The 22428-nt window shown below is 43.8% G+C and overlaps 1 protein-coding gene across 1 annotated transcript in view; it reads right to left on the reverse strand.

Moving 5' to 3' along the window:
- Positions 1 to 22428, reverse strand: part of plch2a (phospholipase C, eta 2a) — a 422301-nt gene that overhangs the window by 7448 nt on the left and 392425 nt on the right. The window contains exon 23 of the mRNA XM_060851834.1: positions 13045 to 13381. Within this exon, the coding sequence (XP_060707817.1) occupies positions 13045 to 13381 (337 nt within the window). The remainder of the gene's footprint in view (positions 1 to 13044; positions 13382 to 22428) is intronic.

Consider the following 22428-nt stretch of genomic DNA (forward strand, 5'->3'; position numbering starts at 1 on the left):
CACGGTCTAACATACCACAGCACGGTCTAACACACCACAGCACGGTCTAACACACCACAGCACAGTCTAACAGATCACAGCACGGTCTAGCATACCACAGCACGGTCTAACACACTACAACACAGTCTAACATACCACAGCACGGTCTAACACACCACAGCACGGTCTAACATACCACAGCGCAGTCTAACACACCACAGCACGGTCTAACATACCACAGCACGGTCTAACATACCACAGCACGGTCTAACACACCACAGCACGGTCTAACACACCACAACACGGTCTAACAGATCACAGCACAGTCTAACATACCACAGCACAGTCTAACATACCACAGCACGGTCTAACACACCACAGCATGGTCTAACACACCACAGCACAGTCTAACAGATCACAGCACGGTCTAGCATACCACAGCACGGTCTAACACACTACAACACAGTCTAACATACCACAGCACGGTCTAACACACTACAATACAGTCTAACACACCACAGCACGGTCTAACACACCACAGCACGGTCTAACACACCACAGCATTGAACAGCCCAACACAAGACAGTCGAACACCACTGGGCAGCACAATCCACTATTGCATTGAACAATCAAACAGAAGATATCAAAACCCAATACAAAGCAATGCAGTGAAGCTTAGCATAGTCCAATAAAGCAAAGTACAGTCCGATACGGCACATCACAATGTAATAGGCCAAATCTTCCAAGAATAGGCACAGTGGTTAGCACTGCTGCCTCACAGCACCTGAGACCCGGGTTCAATTCCCGACTCAGGCGACTGACTGTGTGGAGTTTGCACGTTCTCCCCGTGTCTGCCCGGGTTTCCTCCGGGTGCTCTGGTTTCCTCCCACAGTCCAAAGGTGTGCAGGTCAGGTGAATTGGCCATGCTAAATTGCCCGTAGTGTTAGGTAAGGGGTAAATGTAGGGGTAGGGGTATGGGTGGGTTGCGTTTCGGTGCGTCGGTGTGGACTTGCTGGGCTGAAGGGCCTGTTTTCACACTGTAAGTAATCTAATCTCATCCTGATTGCCATGGGTTGTGACATTTCCGGCAGGATAAGATTTTTATTGTAACCTGTTCCAAATGCGGAGCTGATAACAGTTCAAGATGATAAGTAACACAATTTAAGGATTAAAAATGAAACAGAGGAATGACAGACAAGGAATGTGAATTAGCATTAAACAGCAAACAGGGAGAATGAATGATTAGATTAAAACAGAAAATAAAAGAAAGTATGAACAAATATGAAGCATCCAACCTTTCAAACCTTGAACAGCAAATGACTAGTTTCAGGAATGGAGACAAAAAAAACTGCTTATGCTGGGATCCAAATTAAACAAGCAGGAGGCTGGAAGAACACAGCAAGCCAGCCAGCATCAGGAGGTGCAGAAGTTGACATTTTGGGTGTAACCCTTCTTCAGGACTGGGGGTGGGTGTGGGGAGAGCTGCAGATAAAGAGGGAGGGTGGTGAAATGGGGATTGGTGAAGACAGATCGAGGGTACGAACTATTTAGTCAATGGGAGGAATGATCCGATTGGTGGCAGGGAGCAGTGGAAGGGACGGGGAGAAGCATTCTGACTTGACCGTTCTTGATCCTCCCAGTCACTGCCCATTTTAATTCCGCTAACAACTCCCTTCCAACATGATCATCCTCGGCCTCTTCGATTGCCACAATTAACCACACCGCAAAATGGAGGAACTACGTCTCGTCTTCCACCTGGGCAGCCTACAGCCTACAGGACTCAACATTGAGTTCTCCAATTTCAAATGACCTCCCTTCCCATCCCCTGACTCCCTTCCCAGCTCCTCCCCATCCCTTCACTGCTCCCTACCACCAACCGGATTCATTTCCCCCATTGACCAACCAGGTTGTACCCTCGACTTGTCTTCACCTATCCCCACCGCACTATGCTGCCCCCACCACCCCCTTTATCTGCAGCTCCCCCCCCCCCCCCCCCCCCCCACACCCAACCCCAGTCTTGAAGAAGGGTTACACCATATATGTTGACTTCTCTAACTTTTGATGCTGCCTGGCTTGCTGTGTTCTTCCAGTCTCCGACCTGTCTACTTTAGTTTCAGGAATGGGCCTTACCAGTTTAATTCTTTTCCTTTTCTAGATCAGAGGGATTGATTGGCAGTCATAAATAATTGTCACATTGTTAAAAGAGTACTTACACTACTCATTATAATCCCCTAATTTCGACAGTAAGTTCTTAAAAATAACAGGGAAGATCAGGCTGCTCTTTGTGTGGAGTGAGCGTCAGAATGGAATAAACTGACCAGCAGGTTCTGGGGTACACAACTCATTGTGTTTGTTTCCCCTCCCCCACCCCCCACTCGCCACGTACTGACTGATCTTTGCATTAATAACACATCGTGCTGTCAAGAGAGCTTTATCTTTCTGAAAGGATTCAACCCACAGGATCATAGAACAAATTAGATGGTAATTGAGGAGAATCATGGAGTCATTCATGGTGCAGGAAGTGGTCATTCAGTCCGTCAAGTCTATACTGTCCCTGTGGAGCAACTCAGTCAGTCCCACATGCCAGCTTGATTCCAATAGCTAAGCAAGTGGCATGGTGGCTCAGTGGTTTACACTCATGCCTCACAGTACCATGGACCTTGGTTCAATTCCTGCCTCAGGCAACTGTCTGTGTTGAGTTTGCACGTTCTCCCCATGTCTGCATAGGTTTCCTCCCACAATCCAAAGTTGTGCAGGTCAGGTGAATTGGCCATGCTAAATTGCCCATAGTGTTAGGTGCATTAGTCAGGGCTAAATATAAGGTAGGGGAGTGTGTCTGGATGGGTTACTCTTCAGAGGATTGGTGTGGACTGGTTGGGCTGTAAAGCCTGTTTCTATACTGTAAGGAATCTAATCAAGTTTATGTCCATCCAATTTCCTTTTGAAATGATTGATTTTCTCCACTTCCATCACACCTCATGGACGGTGAGTTGTGGGTCATTATCATTTACTGTGTCAGGAGGTTCTTCCTCACAATCTCCTGCAACTCTTACCCCCAAAATTTTAAATTTGTCCCCCAATGCCTATACCATCAGCTCATGGGGACAGTTTTCTTATCTAAACCTGTCATGATCTCGGTGTGCCTCGATCAAATCTACCTTTAATCTCCTTTACCCATGGAGAACAGCGCCTACCCTTCCAACCTGAGTTTGTAACTAAAAGAAACCCTGCCCACCCCAGAACTATTTTGGTAAATCTCCTTTGCACAGTCTCCCTTCGCATCTTCTCTCAAAGGTGCTTCCCTGAACTGGATGCAGTGTTCTAGTTGGGGCTATATAACTACATAATGATTCAGCACCACCTCCCTGCTTTTGTACTCAATGGCTCTACTTATGAAACCCAAGGTTGCATATGCTTTGTTAAACACACTCTCACTGTGTCCTGATGCGTACATCCCAAGCTCCCTCTGTCCCTGCACACTCTTTCAAGACCATGCCATTAAATCTGTATTGTCTCTCCCTACCATTTATAGAGTCTTGGTTCTGCCAAATTATATCACTTCAGACCTCTCAATATTCAAAATTCCACCTGATGTAAATGGTGACATCATTCTGCTGCAACCAATACCTGAATGGTAAGGGCGTCAATTCATTTCATTAGATTAGATTAGATTACTTACAGTGTGGAAACAGGCCCTTCGGCCCAACAAGTCCACACCGACCCACCAAAGCGCAACCCACCCATACCCCTACATTTACCCCTCACCTAACACTACGGGCAATTTAGCGTGGCCAATTCACCTAACCTGCACATCTTTGGACTGTGGGAGGAAACCAGAGCACCCGGAGGAAACCCACGCAGACACGGGGAGAACGTGCAAACTCCACACAGTCTGTCGCCTGAATCAGGAATTGAACCTGGGTCTCAGGCGCTGTGAGGCAGCAGTGCTAACCACTGTGCCACCGTGCCGCCCACATTTCAGAAGTCATTCATGCTGTCGAATGCTGCCTTTTCGGTAGTGAAGGTGAAGAACCAGAGAGAGATTTGTTTGGTCAATCCCCAAGCGGTGGTGACATTGAACATCATTGTCTTAAGGGTGCTGCCCCTCAGGGGGCACTGAACCGGTGCCAACCAAGTTTCTGCCTGTGGTTGACTCCACATGTGTCACCTTGGGTTTTGATTGGAATGGCATTGTGGTAACTTTATGAAGAGCTCTGGTGGGAGGACATTGCCGGTTGCTATTTGATCTTTAAAATGGATTAGACTTCCTGCTTACTTGTTTTGCAATCATTTTACACCCTCTTCCCAATTGGAATAACAGATTTAAATGGAAGATGGCACCACTGGAGTAGCACACCACTGGACAGATCCCCCAATTAATGTTAACTGGCAAACTTTCCAGTTCACTTCAGGCGGAGGGGAGGGAGAAAAATTGAAATTGTTACTACCCCGATGGGAGCTGACCCTTTGTGACATTTTCTTGGTAGCCGTATTCATTGTGCCACTGGGGGTGGGGGGAGGGGTCATTGTTTGTTCCAAACAAGTAGATCCATCAAAATGCGATCACCATGGTAACAGGTGAAGCTTCTCTTAGCTTGCTTAACATTATTGCATCACTGCTTCCTGGCCCTTGGAGCAAATTACTTGAAGGAAAAGTGCAAACTTAACAGAGAACACAACATACTATTGCAACACAAAAACATCATGTGCTTGTTTACCCGACACTCTTGGAGGTTTTCCAACATTTGTCAGAATAGCCACAGTGCCTGCAACACAGAGTTCATTTCTGCACTCAATCCCGCCCTGCCTTTGAGGTTTACTTATTGCTTATCATTGGCTCTAATTTATATTGTATTGATTGGATGGCATTTGTCTTGTGAACAATTTCTTCACAAAATGCCACACAAGTTAGCATTATTTTATATTTATTGCTGTAAGATTTAATGAATTCTGCAATGTCGGATTATTGTTCGTCTGGAGAGGTAGCTTGATCAATTTTAGCCAAATGGTTAAGGGAAACATGCTCAACAGTGGTTAGTGATGTATTCCCATCACTGTGTCTATCTGTAGCAACTCAATGTTAGTGCACAATGTAAGATTACTGTGGTTTAGACCATGAAAGTTCTAGCAACATCACTGCCTGACCAATAAAGTCACTCAAAAAGTTATCAGGGAGATTCAAATCCCCACCTAGACGTTCACATCTTGGGCTTTGTTTAAAGGAAGTGAGAATCCGATTCCTTTTACATAAGTGGCCTCTTGACCAATTTAGTATTTGATCAGGGCCAAAGTTTTACCATGCTGCACTTTGTCAAGATGCACTACAACCTCATAATGAACATGCATGCATGCCCCCAAACAATGGTGCATGCACACACAACCATGCATACAGACATGCACACTGAAACTCAGGTTGTGCTGATGAAAAACTTCTTTGATGAAGGATTTTTGCCCGAAACATCAATTTTTCTACTCCTCGGATGCTGCCTGACCTGCTGTGCTTTTCCAGCATCACTCTAATCTGGACTCTGATCTCTAACATCTGCAGTCCTCAGTTTTGCCTTCTTTTGTACAATGTCAATCTTTACATTTTCACCCTCATTATTTAACTGGAACACCTTGAGTGATACAAGATTTGCATAACTCTTTAGACCAACTTGGGAATTGGTGAATAATTGTTCAGGATTTACATAACAATTTCACTTTAGTAAAGTATCCTGAACACAGGAATTTTCAGACTGACGTCTCCTATGTACACAGCATGATAAAAGCATTGACATTTGTTTGGTGCCCAGAGAATCTCATTAACCGGTTGACCTTTAGAATAATAGCAACTATTGCAGTTAGTGAGATATCAATGTACACACATACTTTGAACATGCAGTCCTAACTGCTTTCATTGAAAATGTTACTTGTAACAAGGTGCAATAATCAAAAAACAAGTCATTTAAACCAGAAAATTTTGATGTATAAAGTTAAAAAAAGCCAAAATTGAGTTTCATTAAAGATGTCCCAAGTCTACAACACAGGAGGAAGGCCTCTTGCGTTGCAGTGGTAGAACCAGAGCTCTGAACTAGAAGCTTGGGTTTAACTCCCATGCTGCTCCAGATGGCGGTGATAATATCTCTGGACTAATTGATTTAAACCTAATGACAGCACAGGAGAAGGCTATTTGGGCCATCCAATCTGTGACAATGGAAATACAGATGTTCAAGAAAGATGCTCATGAGCAATGTTGGGCCATTTAGACACAACAGTATGAATACTGCATCATAGAATGGGCACTGTTGATATGTTTTTGAAAATGACAAATGTTCGAAGTACAGATGAATTTTGATTATCAAAGCTGAGGATCGTCAGTGAAAGGCAATGGATGGTGTTCTGCTCTGTACCTGGTGTGAATATTAAGCACACTCATGTTAGGTATAGAGACTTCATTGCAAAACAAATCTTGTTGGCAAATTGACTGGCACGTCTTTCTGCAGTGCAATGGTGATTACAGTATGTCCTTGCTTCAAACTGTCCTACTTAATGTCATTTTGCTTTGGCATCATTTTATCTTTAAGGCCTGTTTCTCTGAAAATGTTGACACTTCTGGTTTATTGCATTCTATGCCTCTCTACTCCCAACCCACCACACACATCATCACCAGCTTTGCCGACCAGAGTCACTTACCACCTGCCCTTTCCTTGTTTCCCTCAGCCATTGCCTCACCCTGCCCTTCCCCCTGCTTGGCCTTGCTCCCTGACCCTACGCCCAGGCTTGCCAACTTCTAATTTTACCTTCGACCACTCCCTACACCACTGAAACCATTTCCTTCTCTTTACTGCGGCTGTGAACTCATACTGAAGGCCTCTATCTATTGGCAGAAACACAGCTCCCTGCAGTGACTAATTCCTGCCACCAGATGGAACCTAGTCAACCTAAAAATAAAACTGAGTATATTTTTAGAAAACATTTCTTAAAATATTGTATCATATTAAGGGTATATTGAATTGTATTCCTTTTACAATTATTGATGTATTTGGTTTTGCAGTTTGGAATGTATAGTTCTAGTTGTACATGTTCTGGTACATTTATTCAACTTGCACATTCTTCAAGGCAAACAAATGTTTGAAGGAACCTAATTCTGACTTCTTTATTGATGTCTATAAGAAGCTATGATTCACTTAAAGTTGTTGTATTATTACAAGGATTTTCAGGATCAGAACAACAACTTTAAGGGAGGATTCCACTCGCTGTAAAGCATTTTGGGATATCCTGAGTTTGTGAACGTTGCCGCATGTCAATGACAAGTAAGTATTCTTTTTCTCATATGGGAATCTGGTTTGAAATGTTATTGTGTCATAAGACTATTAATTGATTTGCCTGTTACCAATGAGAGTCAGTTCAGATTTCTCCCGATCCCAAGGAGTGGGGTATAATGAATGAGCACAAACAGGTGAGTGCAAAACAGTAGCTCCTTCCAGTTTCTCAGGCAATTCTCGTTCCTGCTGACTTAAATTGAAAAAAACACTGGAGGAAACAGCAAAATGGCTGTTGATTCCTGACTGACTGCAACTCCCTAAAGTGAGATTTCAAACACTGTAGCTTTAAACTTTTTTTGAAGACGTAACAAAGAGAATTGATGAAGACAGAACAGTAGATGTGATCTAATCAGAAAGGCATCGTCAGGGTTCCCCATGGGAGACTATTGAGCAAGGTTAGATCTCATGGAATACAGGAAGAACTAGCTATTTGGATACAGAACTGGCTCGAAAGTAGAAGACAGAGGGTGGTGGTGGAGGGTTGTTGTTCAGACTGGAGGTCTGTGACTAAGGGGCAACTTTCTCACACAGAGGGTGGTACATGTATGGAATGAGCTGCCACAGGAAATGGTGGAGGCTGGTACAATTTCAACATTTAAATGACATCTGGATGGGTATATGAATAGGAAGGGTTTAGAGGGATATGGGCAAACAGGACTAGATTAGGTTGGGATATCTGGTTGGCATGGATGAGTTGGACTGAAGGGTCTGTTTCTATGCTGTACATGTCTGGGAGAAAGAACTGCGGTGAGGGAGTTGTCCAATGAGGAGCGAAAGTGTAGAAGACTGAGAAGCGATCACATTGAAACCCTGAAGTCTTGGAAGGTTCACCAGGGTACAGCTGAGAGGTTTACTCTTTTGGCTTCAGAGTATGGAATTAGGATGAGGGTTTTGGACATTTTGAGTTGACACAAAGAGAAATTTCTCCACTCAGGTTGCGAATCTATGGAATACTCTTTCCCAGAGAGCTTATCAGAGAATTTCTACAGTGTGGAAGCACGTCATTTGGGCCATTGAGCCCATCGAAGCATAATCCCCCAGATCTACCTGCTTACCCTATCCCTGTAACCCTGCATTTCCTATGGCTAATCCACCTAATCTACACATCCCTGGACACTGCAGGCAAGTTAACATTGACAATCCACTTAGCCTTCCCATCTTTTGGTTTGAGGGAGGAATTCGGACCATCTGGAGGAAACCCACACACAAACAGGGCGAATGTGCAAACTCAACACAGACAGTTGCCCGAGGGTGGAAGTGAACCTGGGCCCGTGATGCTGTGAGGCAACAGTGCTCACCACTGAGCCACTGCGCCACCCCAGAGCATGGAACATAGTTGGCAGGATTCAATCATGCGGGTATTTCTAAACCATTGCTTTAACTACTTGATCACAATGCTGTAAAAGCTTAGCCAATGAATATATCCAGAGCTGGGATGGATACATTTTTGAGCACTAAGGGAATCAAGGATTGCACAGGAATATGGAGATAATGTAAAATATCAGCCATGATCAAACAGAATGATGGTACAAATTCAAGGGGCCAAATGATCTACTCCTGTTCCTATTTCCCATGATTATGTTATTTTATATTGAGTTATTCATGACCTCAGGAAATCCTAAAGAACTTTCCAGTCAATAGACTATTTCTTTAAAGTGTAGTCACTATTGTAGTGTAGGAGATGCGGCAGCCAATTTGCAAACACAAGATCTTACAGACTATGACACAATAATGACCAGACAATTTGATTTAGTGAAGTTGATTGGGGGATAAAGTATTATCCATGAAGTGAGGGAAAACTCCACTGATCATCATCAGAATAATGGTGCGGAATCTTTTGCATTTATTTGAGAACTCAGTCAGAGGCTTGATTCAATATCCAGCCATAAGTTGGCATCTCTGACAAGGTAGCATACCCTCGGTACTCTGTTGGCCGGGATTATGTGCTTAAGTCTTTGGAGTGGAACTTGGACTCCACAATCTGCTGAGTCAGAGGTAAGAATGCTATCCACTGGGTCAGATTGAGAAAGACCACTGGGTCCCTTAACATTTCCCTTATAGTATATATGCTTTAAAATTCTATTACAATTAGCAATTAAATGCTCATGCTTCAAGAATAAAGCCGTCCTAATTAATCCTTGGGTGCAGACGGTGTTTCTCTTTCTCTCTCTCCTATTGGCCTGCTCTTTAAGGGGCTTTTATAAGTCTGTAAATGTTATTGACAAATGTGATAGAGGCAGCTCCTCCCGCTATCGCCTCCCCCCCACCCCTCTTGACTCCATCATCCTAGGCCAGGACTGCGACATCTTTGTCCAAATCAGTTTTGAAGCCAAGTGCTTATCATTCATTTCGGTAACAGATTCAATGAAGCAAGAAGGAAAATCCAAGGGGAACAGATGATTACCTTTGTGTTGCTCTCCAAGTCAGTTGTCCACTGCAAGTGGCAGCAAGGGCAGAACATTACAAACTGTTAAACTCATCAGCAAGCAACATTTGAGCAAGGAATCACATACAGGAATTCAGATAAGTCACACACCAGTCTACAGAAGCACTGCATTAAAGGTCAGATTCTCACAGCTGGAATGTAAAACAGGAATGTAAGGGCAATTTTAACCCAACCTGTGAACTGATGGGATTGGATTAGAATGACCATTTCAGGAAATGTTGGGAACATGCAGGTTGTTATTAAACTGGAAAGGGTGCAGAAATATTTACAAGGATGTTACCATGACAGGAGGGTTTTACTTATAAGGAGAGGCTGAGACTTTTTTCCCTGGAGCGTTGGAGATTGAGGGGTGACCTCTTAGGGGTTTACAAAATCATGACAGGCATGGAAAAGGTGAATAGCAAAGGTCGTTTCCCCAGGGTAGAGGAGTTCAAAACAAAAGGGCATAGGTTTAAGGTGAGAGGGGAAAGAGTTAAAAGGGACCTGAGGGGCAATGTTTTCACGCAGAAGGTAGTGCTAGTATGGAACAAGCCACCCGAGAAAGTGGTCGTGGGCAGGTACAGTTAAAAAATACTTGGAAAGGTACATGGTCAGGGAAGGTTTAGAGGCATATGGGCCACATGCAGGCAAATGGGACTAGTTTAGTTTGGAAAACTGATTGGCATGGACAAGTTAGACTGAAGCATGTTTCCATGCTGTATGACGCAATGATTCTGTGAATTGTGGGTCGTTTTGATCTCCATATTTAAAAAAGGATCTACTTCTTTGGAGGCAGTTCTGCAAAAGACTCACTAGATTGGTTCCCGGGATGAGAAGGTTATCCATGATGAAAGATTTCGTAAATTAGACAGATAAAGTCTCGAGTTGAAAAGAATAGGAGGTGATGTATTGAAACAAAAGATAATAAAATGGCTTGACAGGGTGGACACTGACACATCGTTTCCCTGGCTGGGTTGTTAACAACATGAGAAGCACTTGCTCAGGAGACGCCGGTGTTGGACTGGGGTGGACAAAGTTAAAAATCACACAACACCACGTTATACTCCAACAGGTTTATTTGGAAGTACAAGCTTTCCGAGTGCCGTTCCTTCATCAGGCGAAGTGGAGGCAAGCGCACAGGTACAGAACTTATAAGCGGAGAAACAACGGCGAGATAATTCCAGGCAATTATAAGTGCCAAAATATTTTGTACTTATCTTTGGACAATGTTAATTGCCCGGAATCATCCCGCCACCATCGTTCCACCCATAAATTCATGCCTGACAAAGGAGGATTTTGAACAGACCTATTGGAATACAACCTGGTGTTGTGTGGCTTCTGACTGAGATCAGGAGAACTTTCTCCAAATGGAATTATGAATCTTTGGAATTGTCCACTCCAGAAGTTAGTAAATATTCCAATCATTGAGTATGTCCAGCAATGACAGAGAGATATTTGATGGGAAGGTGGATTTGAGATGACCAAATTGAATGATGGGGCAGGCTCGAGATGCCATTGGGTGGGGATCCAAGTGATGACAGTGAAATACAGCCTGGAAATAAAATCACATCAAATCCCCTTGATCTCTGCTGAATTTCACCTCCTGGCAACCTCGGGTTAACATTAGGGTTCAGCACATCACCAAGTCATTCATTTCCACATTTCAGCCAAAGGTACTTGGTGGTGTCAGTGAAGAAGAAAGGAGGCAGGTCAATTGTTTAAAAATGTAGGAACTTATTTGTTAAACCTGGATCTCATATATTTATTGAAACTGCTCTGGTTCCTGGTCTGGTTTAGCTTTCTCTCCTTTACCCTCCATTTTGAATAAATAGTCTGATCACATTTAAGCATCTTTTTCCTTTCAATCCAATTTTAAATGTTTCTAAGTCCTGGAGGTGAGCTCCATGGCCTCACAACTCTACCTGGGTGAAGCTGTTTTTCCTCCCAATGTTCTAGATCCTTCACGTTTCCTCTAATGTCAATGGGCCCTCTCACTTGACTGTTCAATTGGAAATCATCCACTTAGACCTGGCATGTATACCACCTTTTGACAATCGTTGATGGGATGAAAGTTGGGTTAGGTTTAGTGAACTATGAGGCCAGGGTCACATCACATTGCAAGCATGATTGCACCTAAGACTAATTTATAAATCCTGACTACTAGCTGAGATTGGTTATGTCAGCAGGGGTCAAACCTTGTTGGTCTATACAGTACCCTGCTTATCTCCATCTACATTTGGTTAAATTAGCAAGCGCTGCAATGCTTTTCCACTTTGGAGACACTAGGAGATTAAGGATCTTGACACTTTAGAGAAATTCAGACAGAATGTAAATTGGGGATGTGACCATCTGGTTGTGAGGAGACCATTTAGATCTTCACCCACCAAAACCTCAGGTTATCTAAATCCATGCACCCATCACGAAGTTTCATTATTTAGCTGGTGTGAATCATTTGAAAACATATTTTAAGGGAAATGAAAGATAATAACTCTTTGCAATTCTGGGTGGGCAGTAGCGCATGAGAAACTGGAAAATAAAACAACCGGAACTTAACATTTCACTTCCACATTGTGTAAGCTTTCTCAAGAGGTAACAGAATACAAAGTTGGAAGTAGTTGCGGTATTCTGGCTCGGTGAGTGGATTTAGGGTTTGGCTGGACATGGGTGACACTGGCCAGAGGAACTGGATCATCTACAAAGCAAAAGATGGGTCAACAAAATGGTCCGTTCAGGTCTTACCAGTGGAAAAGATTGGAGACTTGCTTCGGAGTTCCTCCATCTTTTGTACAAACAAAGAGTTCATTTCACGTTGTAGAGTGCCCGGACACCTCTGAGGGTTCTGTGCCAAGTGGTACGAGTGCTCCAGACCGCCCACACCCTCCAGGCTTTGAGACTCGGGTGAGTCACAGCCCTTGCCGGTGACCTCCAATTGGTCGACCTCTCCGCTGCTGCAGCCGACACCGTGGACAAGCTGGCATCGCCACCTCTGCTTGGGTTGGCATTGGACCGCGGGAATTAACCGCTCGTGCTCGGACGAACCGTGCTGATGTGCCTGCTTAGCCGTTGCCAGGCTACCTGGCTGGTGGACATGCTCCTTCCACTTGCGTTCTAGATCTGGGCTCTCTCTAGAGCCAATGACGCATTTCATGCAATTGGTGGCCATGCCAATCCTACCGCAGCCATTTATGGCACACCTGGTAAATACGCCTTGCCTTTGCTCCTCAGGGTCCAGTATGCGCACTCGATGCGCCCGCCTTAACGGCTCGCTAAATACCACACCCGCAGTCGCACGTGGCTTCTGACCTTCCCCAGACCCCTGGCTCATCCCCTTACCTTTAAAGGCCTCTGTCTGCACTTCCCCATCGGTGCCAGCCTTGTCAGCACCTTCCAGAGCAGTCTCAGCACATCCAGCATCCTGCTCAAACCGAGGCTGGGATGTATCATCAGACTCACTCGCTCCCTCTGAACTGTAGTCTTTGGTATCTAGAACGATTTGAGGAAAGCCCTTTTTGCTCTTCGGTTGCCCTTTGGTGGGGGCGCTGGCTGTCCTGCGGAGGATCTGGCTGCTAAAAGAGGGTTTGCGAGTGAGCAGTCCAGCAACATGACTGTCGAGTGAAGCCTGCTTTGGATTTCTGTGGAAAAGGCCCTTTAACCCCATGACTTGCTTGATCTGTGGAAAAGAGAAATACAAACAAACAAAAGAACCATTTTCAGAATCAATCTTAATTTCAGGCTGATATAACCCCAGTTATGACTTCAAACCAATTTGAACTTGGGTCCAATGTATCGTGTGGCATTGAAAGAGCCCATTTGACCCGTTCTTGGAAAGAATTATCAAAGGTGTCCCTTTTCCCCAACATCTTCCCCATCATTCTGAAAGTATATTCCCTCTTCAGGTTTTTATTCCATTCCTCTTTGAAAACAATATTCCAATCTGTTTCCATTGCCCGTGCATTCTAGATTATAACCCACTACATAAAACAATTTATCCTCATGTTGCCGTCAGCTGCTCATGTGGTCCCTAAATCTGTGCCCTAATGTTTCTCTTTCCCTACTCTACCAAAACCCTGCATTATTTTGAACAGGACTATTAAATCTCCCCGGTTTCCCATGGTGCAGATCGCTTCATAATATTGTTTCAATAATTCACATTGGGCTCAGAGTAATAGTTCCACTGGACAGGATTCTCAGGAGAACATTTCAAAACATATCAATAGTGAGGTGTCAATATGTCTCAGTTCATGGTAATATGAGTTACTTTCATTTACTCACATTGACTGTCACTAGTCCAGTGTCAGTGGGCATCCCCTGGGAATTATATCTGTAGCATCCTGTGATTAATGTTAATGCAATTCACTCAGCACATTGGCTCTATCAGTGAGGCATCAACTAGGCCCTGGTATAGAAAAGAAACTGCTCTACCTCCTGCCAGTTGTCCAGCAAATATATTAACCTGTTGATGCATCTAACTGGTTAAAGATACGGAATGATGCTGCTTTCTCATCCCCAACCCCAGGTTTCCTTCTTCCTGTCCTTTCCATTTGGGCTATTGTCGTCATGAAAGGACTGGGATACAGTTTCACTTGTGCTAATGATCTCAGTCAACTGGCTGCTTGTTTTGTGTAAGCTGAAACAGGTGGCAGAATATTGACAGATGAACCCAAACCTATGCTCCTTTGATGTCCAAATGTGCTCACTGTCGCTATGTAAAAGAATCCTGGCTGATTTCAGCAGATCCCATCCTAATTCAGCCGAGGGAGGCTAACTGAGGCTGAGCCCCATGCTGCTCAATGCAATGACTGTATTAATAAACTCAGCCAGGTCTTTATACTTATCACACACAAATGATGATGGTGATTTTTTGAACCAAAGCCCAGGCTGGAAATGGTTACAATGAAGACACCAGGCGCAAACAGCACAATAAATAAATTGCTGAAAGAATGAATAACACTTTTCTGTTGAATATTTAACAGGCTGTGTGTATACATCCTGCCTGATTCAGCAGACAGAATGAGGGTAATTTAGACTGTGCGATGGCATGGAACAGGTGCCACAGTGAATCAGCAGCCTGTTTTACATTTAAGATTATATTCATTAAAGATGACTTCAAGGTGTATGAGGTTTCAGGTTCTGGCAATTCATCATTGTACAGGACCAAACATTACCCCCTGTGAATGTTGGACAAGGTATCACACACTCTCACACTCACAAAACTCACCCTCACAACACACGCTAAAATACACAAACACTTGCATACACATAGAAACACACACAGAGGAGGGTGGCTAATGTTGTGCCTTTATTTAAGAAAGGCTGTAAGGAAAAGACCAATGAGTCTGATGTCAGTGGTGGGTGAGTTGTTGGAGGGCATTCTGAGAGACAGGGTTTATATGCATTCGGAGAGGCATGGACTGATTAGGGATGGTCAGCATGGTTTTGTGCGTGGGAAATCGTGTCTCATAAACTTGTTTGTGATTTTTGAGGAAGTAAACAACAAGCCAGATGAGGGCAGAGCAGTGGATGTTGCCTATATGGAGTTTAGCAAGGCCTTCGACAAGTTTTGCAAGTGAACTTGTTAATAAAGATGGATGAATTAGGATTAGAATCAGTTTTATTGTAACGTGGAGACCTGGCCAGGTGGATACAAAATTCGTTTGATGATAGGAGACAGAGAATGGTGGAGAGTGTTTTTTAGAGTGGAAGCCTGTGACCAGCATTATTCCACAGGGATTGGTCCACTGTTATCTGTCATTTCCATGAACGATTTGGATGAGAATATAGGAGACGTGGTTATTAAGTTTGTGGATGACACCAAAATTGTAGGTATAGTGGCCAGTGAAGAAGGTTACCTAGGAGTACAGCAGCATCCTGATCAGCTGGGCTAATAGGCTGAGGAGTAGCAGATGGAAGTATTGCATATTGGTAAGATAAACCAAGGTGGTGCTTACACAGTTAATGGCAGGGCCTTGGGGAGTGTTATTGAACACAGAGATCAAGTAGTTCAGGTATTTACTTCCTTGAAAGTGGCATCAAAGGCAGACAGAGTGGTAATGAAAAGGCTTGGTAAGTTTGTGTTCATTGTCAGAGCACTGAGTAGAGGAGTTGGGATGTTATGTTGCAGCTATACAGGACAGTGGTAAGGCCATATTTGGAAAACTGTGTACGGTTCTGGTCGTCCTGCCATAGAAAGATCATTATTAAATTGGAAAGGGTATGGAAAAGATTTACGAGGATGTTAGTGGGACTGAAGGGTTTGGAGATAGTGAGGACTGCAGATGCTGGAAAGCCAGAATTGATAAAAAGTGGAGCTGGAAAAAGCACATCAGGTCAAGCAGCATCCGAGGAGCAAGAGAGTCAACGGTTTGGGGAGCACCTTTCATCAGGTTTGGATTATACGGAGAGGATGGATAGACTGGGACTTTTTTCCCTGGAGTATATGAGGTTGAGGGGTGATCTTATAGAGGTTTATAAAGTCATGAGAGGCATAAATAAGGTGAACAGCAAAGGTCTTTCCCACAGGAAATGGGAGTTCGAGGGCATAGGTTTAGGGGGAAAGATTTAAAAGTGACCTGAAGGGCAACCTTTTCACAAAGAATGTGGTGCACGTATGGAATGAGCTTCCAGAGGAAGTAGATGCAGGTACAATTACAGCATTTAAAAGCCATTTGGACAGGTACTTGAATAGGAATGACTTATAGGGATATGGGCCAAATGCCGGCAAATGGAATTAATTTAGTTTGAGAAGCCTGGTTGGCATGGGCAGGTTGAACTGAAGGGTCTGATTCCGTGCTGTGTGATTAGTGCAACAACAATGTTCAATTGCCACTTTATAATTCCATAACGTTGTCAACTTGAAGTTGTTTGTTTAAGACCTCAGCCTGTTTGTTAGCAGAGTTGTCACAAGGGTTTCAACAAAGGGAACAGTGTGTGAGTGAAACAGTTGAACTGTGCCCACTTGTACTGTGAAAATGCTCAGCAGTCCAATTAAAGAGTCTGTCATTGCAAACCTGGCTCGTGTCAGCAATGTTATCTATCTCTGAAGTCGATTTGCTGTGGGTTACAGGTTTGTCACCAGTGGGAACAGTTTGAACTGATGACAAACTAACATCATCACCTGAGGAGTATGTTATGCAACATTGTTAGTCTAGCTGCAGTACATCTTTCTACATGAGGGTGAAGTCACTGTTGCAGAGTTTATGATGAAGTCTAATAGGAGGTCCATTGAGCTAGCAAGAGGCCATTCCCATTGACTGATTAGATGCCAATATTCACAATGAGGTGTAAACAAACAGGGGAAATTTGCTGATTGTTTTACATTCATGGGTGATTTTAATCTTTTAAAAAATAAATGATCACAAGGTAAAAACGTAACCCTATTGTATAGCAAGATGTCAAGGATTTAGGCTAAAGGAAATATTATGAATAAATATGTTTTTGAAATTGCCAAGATTTTACAAATCTTCAAGGAAGGGATATGAAGGAAGTACATGGAGGTGGGAGCACAGCGAGAGCTAGAACCAAATACTATACACATTCCCTCTGACTGAGAGCCAAGATCGTACTGCTGTTGGCTTCTACTTGACATAAGGTTTGGCTTTGCTGAGCTGTATGAATTTTTTAAAGAGAGCAGTAAATCATTTTCCTTGTTCCCATTTGCCTCTGGCTTCTCCGAACCATATTCTACTGCAGCCTGGAAACTGGGCACATATCCTGCAATCAGAAATCTGCTAGATCCATTCGAGAATCAATAGCAACACAAAAAGCTTTCCCTTTATATAGTGTCTTGAATGCAGTAAAATGTCCCAAAGGTTTTCATAGGATCGTTAGTGAATAAAATGTAATGTCAAGCCACAGAAAAAGACAGATAGCCAAAGTCTTGGGCGGAATCAGGTTTCACATTGTGTCTTCAAGGATGAGAGAGAGGTGGAGAGTGCTTAGGGTGTGTCAATGGTGGCACAGTGAAAATTGGGGATGAATAACAAGCCACATTTGGAGGGGTGCTGATATCTTGGATATCTCACAAAGTTCAGAATTTCATCTCAGGTCATTGCTGACATCAGCAGCCTCTAAAAATACCAGCTCCTTCCCCTGTGAGCCATTACTGCAAACGTAGGGATGGAAGAGATGACAGAAGCAAGGCCATGCAGAAATTTTAAAATAAGGATATGACTTATCAACTGGAGATATTGTTGGATCAGAGTCTCGTGGAGGTCAGAAAGCAAAGGGGTGAAGGGTGATTTAGACTGAGTTAGGACACAGACAACAATATGTTAGTCTCACTCAGGGTTAAGTAGGGTGCAAGCTGGAAGGTCAGTAGGTGAACATTTGAATAACTAAGGTAATAGGGACATGGATAAGGGTCTCAGTCCCAAGTGGTTTCTGCTGCTAGCTGACTTTCAGGTTTGCCTTTAGGGGAGGTATCTATCTGCTTGATGTTTCATCTATGTGCCTCTGGACTGAAACAAAGAGCTTAGCCTCTGGTCAATACACACAGGTTCCATGGTATGCTCTGGAAAAAGTTAACTGTTCCAATCACCTTTACCGACTTGTTTCTTCTTTTCAATACCATTTTCGATTATTAACCTAGCCAATCTAACCATCAATATTGATCAAGGGTAGATGTTTCAAAATTTAAGTTTCTGACAAAATGTAGGACCATTACTGGGTCAGAATGCATTGAACTCTGCTGTTTAACTGAGCCATACTATTACCATCCCACTTCTAGGTTTCTAGACCAATGGGGCAGGAGTGGGTGGGATCGAGGAGTGAGTGGAATAGAGTGCCAAGTCTGTCAAAGGAGGGGTTTCAAATTAAACATACCAATGCATGGGTTGCAATGGCTCATTTGCACATGAGGTTTCGAGGCAATGGAACGGAGACCTGGTGAGGCTTATTCCTGGGCCTCTCACTCTTAGATGTTCTGCTGTGAGATCAATGAGATGATCTTTCCAGAGGACACACAAATGAGGATCAGTTCTCCAAACCAAAATGGCTGCAAGTGACCATGAAAATCAGCAAAACTGTGGTCCTCCATTGTAAACACACTACCAAGTATATTGGATTTCTACCGTACTGGACGGGGAAGAAGCAAACCAATTTCAGGAACCAACTCCTAAACTGACTTTCTGAGCATTCTCCTGAAAACAACAACTTGCAGCTGCCCTCATTTCTCTGTCCCAGCACCTCACATTTACAAATTCAAAGCCAGCATTCATGCTGACCCTCACCGTATTGCCCTCTCGCACTCACGCATCATACTCAGCCTCTGTAATCGTCATTCTTCCCTGCTGCGTACACATACAAGCCATTTCGAACATTCATAACTTTCTGCCTTCTCTCCTCCTACAGGAACACAGAGCACACAAACTCAGGCAAAGAGATAGCACCCAGGAGGGGGCAGTCTGCTGGAGTGGCAGGAGTGGCAGCACCCAGGAGGGGCAGCCCGCTGGAGTGGCAGGAGTGGCAGCATCCAGGAGGGGGCAGCCCGCTGGAGTGGCAGAAGTGGCAGCACCCAGGAGGAGGCAGCCCGCTGGAGTGGCAGGAGTGGCAGCACCCAGGAGGAGGCAGCCCTCTCGTTTGCATTAATGGCCCACAGGGGAAGGAGCTGGTAGTGTTAGAGGCTGCTGATGTCAGCAATGACCTGAGATGAAATTCTGAACTTTGTGAGGCATTAGTGATCCCACCCAGCTCCTCCCAACGTAAACCCAGATCTTCGGCTGGGGTTGGTGGAGCCTGGCTGGGACATGCCTGGCTGGAACTGGAGCTGGAGCTCACTGTCCATCTCCTTTGCCATGTGGAACGTTGCTGAAGAAGGACAATTGATGCTGAGGCTTTTCCTGCTGATGTTACAGTTTGCAAGATGTACAAGGTTGAGCAGTCTCATTTGCTATCGTTCTGTGCTAGCGGCTGGCAGTGGGGGAGCACTTGGGAAGTGAGTGCAGTGAAGCTGAAGTGATTTTGAAGAAAATGACAATCAGCTGTCCTGCACTCATAACATTGCCTGTGAAGATCAGTCCCTTTCACCTTGCCCAGGTCTGATGCACGGACTTGCCAGTCCTCCCCTTTCACTGAACATGTAGTTTCCTGTGTACACGGGCCTCAGTGACCCCAGCGAGCTGCTGATGGCTCAGGAATAGGCTGTTAAACCAGAATCCTTGATTCAAACAGAGCTTCATGACCTGTTGGAGTATTTAAATGGCTTACCTCAGAGCTGCACAGGGTTCCCCACAATGTCTTCAAACGTACCTGCAATGGATGAATTCCATCTCCCCAACTCAATGTCACATTTAGGAACCTAACTCTCTGCAGATACCCAAACCTAACCTCCCCTTGTCTGAAAAAAAATCCTCTCGGTCACTAACTCTACAATTAATTAGAGCCTCAACGGTCTTTATTTTGGACAACGCTGTGAAATAAGTGATAGCGAATCAACAATCTGCTTTACTGAGGTGTAATTATTATTCCAATTGACGTCAAAAGCTAAGCCACTGTGAAGCAATTTCTCCTGCCCTCTGTTTTAAATCTTTTAATCTGCATCGGTCAAATCAAAAGAATTGTCAGTTTTTGAAGTATTTTTACTGTATTTGTAAATCAGGCTGCACCATCACGAAATATCATCCTAGCAGCTGGAACCCAATATTATAACATTATTCTACCTGAGGTCTTATAGGGTCTTTGTATCAGTTCCTCACAACTTCTTGGCTTCGATATTCTATTCATTTTATGACAAAAATAGATTTGAGTTAAAATCTTGAATCTCAGATCAACCTCTATCTGGGCTGTGGAGAATTGGCTGAGGGAGGCAGGAAATCCAGTTTCCAGGGTCATGTGTTTAACTAGCTTCACCTTAAAGACATCGAGACTATTTACTTCAATTGCTCTGTTTTCCCACCATTCTGATGTTTTATTTATTTTATTGGAGTTATGAATGACTCGTTATATTTGTGACCCATAGTTTTGGACTGTCCACAGACTTAAATATCTTTGTTTTCTTCATCAGATCAAACCCCTGCTTAATTGTAAAGTCCTCTTTAGATCACTTCTCAGGGTTTCTCGTTTGTAGTGAGAATAGAGTCCTAAGCTGTTGAGTCTCTCCCAATAATTCTAGCCTCTCAGTAGCCTCACAAGAATGGAAGAAGCAAACGCTTTGGGACAAGTCCCTAGAAGCTGCTGACTAAACATTTGCCTTAATCAAAGCTCTGCTGTGGATGGAAGGCTGGTACAGCGTGCTAAAGAGCTGAAGGCTTTGGTCAGGACCTGGGATGATCAGTCACAAGCAGAATTGGTCATCACTCTGTCATTGCAGGGGATACTATGCATGTTCCGCAGTCCAAGAGGTGAGTGACAACAGCACAGGGCCGGCTTAAGAAATGGAAGCGTGCTAGCCTCAAGGCCAGAAGACTGAGGGTTGACTTGATCAAGGTGTTTCAGAACTTTAGAAGAACTTATTAGAGTGGATGAAATTTGAAATCATCTCCCCCAAAATGGCTGGACGATAATGGATCTGTCAAGATTGACTTGGAGAGACTTTTATTAGATATTGGTATCAAAGCACCTGGAGGAGAACTGAGTGAATCATGTTGAGAGTTAGATCAGCCATGATCTAATTAAATGGCTAAATAGGCTGAGGGGCCTCTATTTGATCCTAAAGCTGGAGTCTCTTCAAACTTAGACTGTAGCAGATTGACTATTTCTTCCATGTGCTCTTAAAAAGCAGAGGAGCTTAACCAAAAAGCATGGTCAGGTGGTAACTGGAGAGGGACAATCAGAACGACTCCTGGTGAAATGTAGTTAACCCAAAATGTTAGTTCTGTTTTTCTCTCTCTGGTGCCGCATGACCTGCTGACTACCTCCAGGGCTTTTTGTTTCTGTCACTGCCTTTGCTTTAGTGTTGTTACACAGAGGGTCACCTTCTTGACTTCCAGTGATATTATCCAAGCTACCATTCCACTGACATCAGATCTATCCCATCCCACCTGCTTCACCCTGAATATTGTGGATCATAGTTAGTTCCACCACTTCCTTGCTCTCCTACTCTTCCTGCAACCTACCTTTTCCTTTGGATACATTCTTCCCAAAATTACACGGGCCCGTGTAGGCATAAAATTCCCATTAAAGGGAAAGGGGTGAGGCTGTGAGGAGGGCAGGGGACAATCCCAGGTATCCTTTAGAATGGGAAAAAAATGCATAGCCCTTTGAGGGCCTTTAGTTAGTCACTAGTGAAAGATGTTTGGTGGAAGTTGGTGTGCAGCCAATATGAATTCTGGTGAAAATCCAGTTATAATTGTTGAAAAAATGTGTGGTAGCCACCTTTGGCGTAGCTAAATTAAACCATGCTGTAATGAGATTTAAAAAAAAACACGGATTCTTGAATCAAAAGGACAGTGATTCAAGAGCCGGAGATTTATGTTTCTTTTCTTAAAAACAAAAGCAATGTTCAAAAACAAATTAGGCAGATCCAGGGGCTGAAAAGTAGGCTTTGAAAATAGTTTCTCAAGGATTTTGGCCATTTAATTTTTCATGAGCTTATCCAATATTTTACCAATGACCACCAATGACTTCTATTTCAGAGGCTAAGCAATTAACAACCTGGGATCAGAGCAGTCGCATTTCTTTCTGGTCTCTAAAGCTGTCCTATGCTGTAGAGAATAAGGATCTCCATGACAAACCAAATGGTCATTATAACTCCAACTCCAACTTTGAAAAAATGATGGGAGA

Source organism: Hemiscyllium ocellatum, chromosome 37, assembly GCF_020745735.1.
Source record: "Hemiscyllium ocellatum isolate sHemOce1 chromosome 37, sHemOce1.pat.X.cur, whole genome shotgun sequence".
NCBI classification, from domain to species: Eukaryota; Metazoa; Chordata; class Chondrichthyes; order Orectolobiformes; family Hemiscylliidae; genus Hemiscyllium; species Hemiscyllium ocellatum.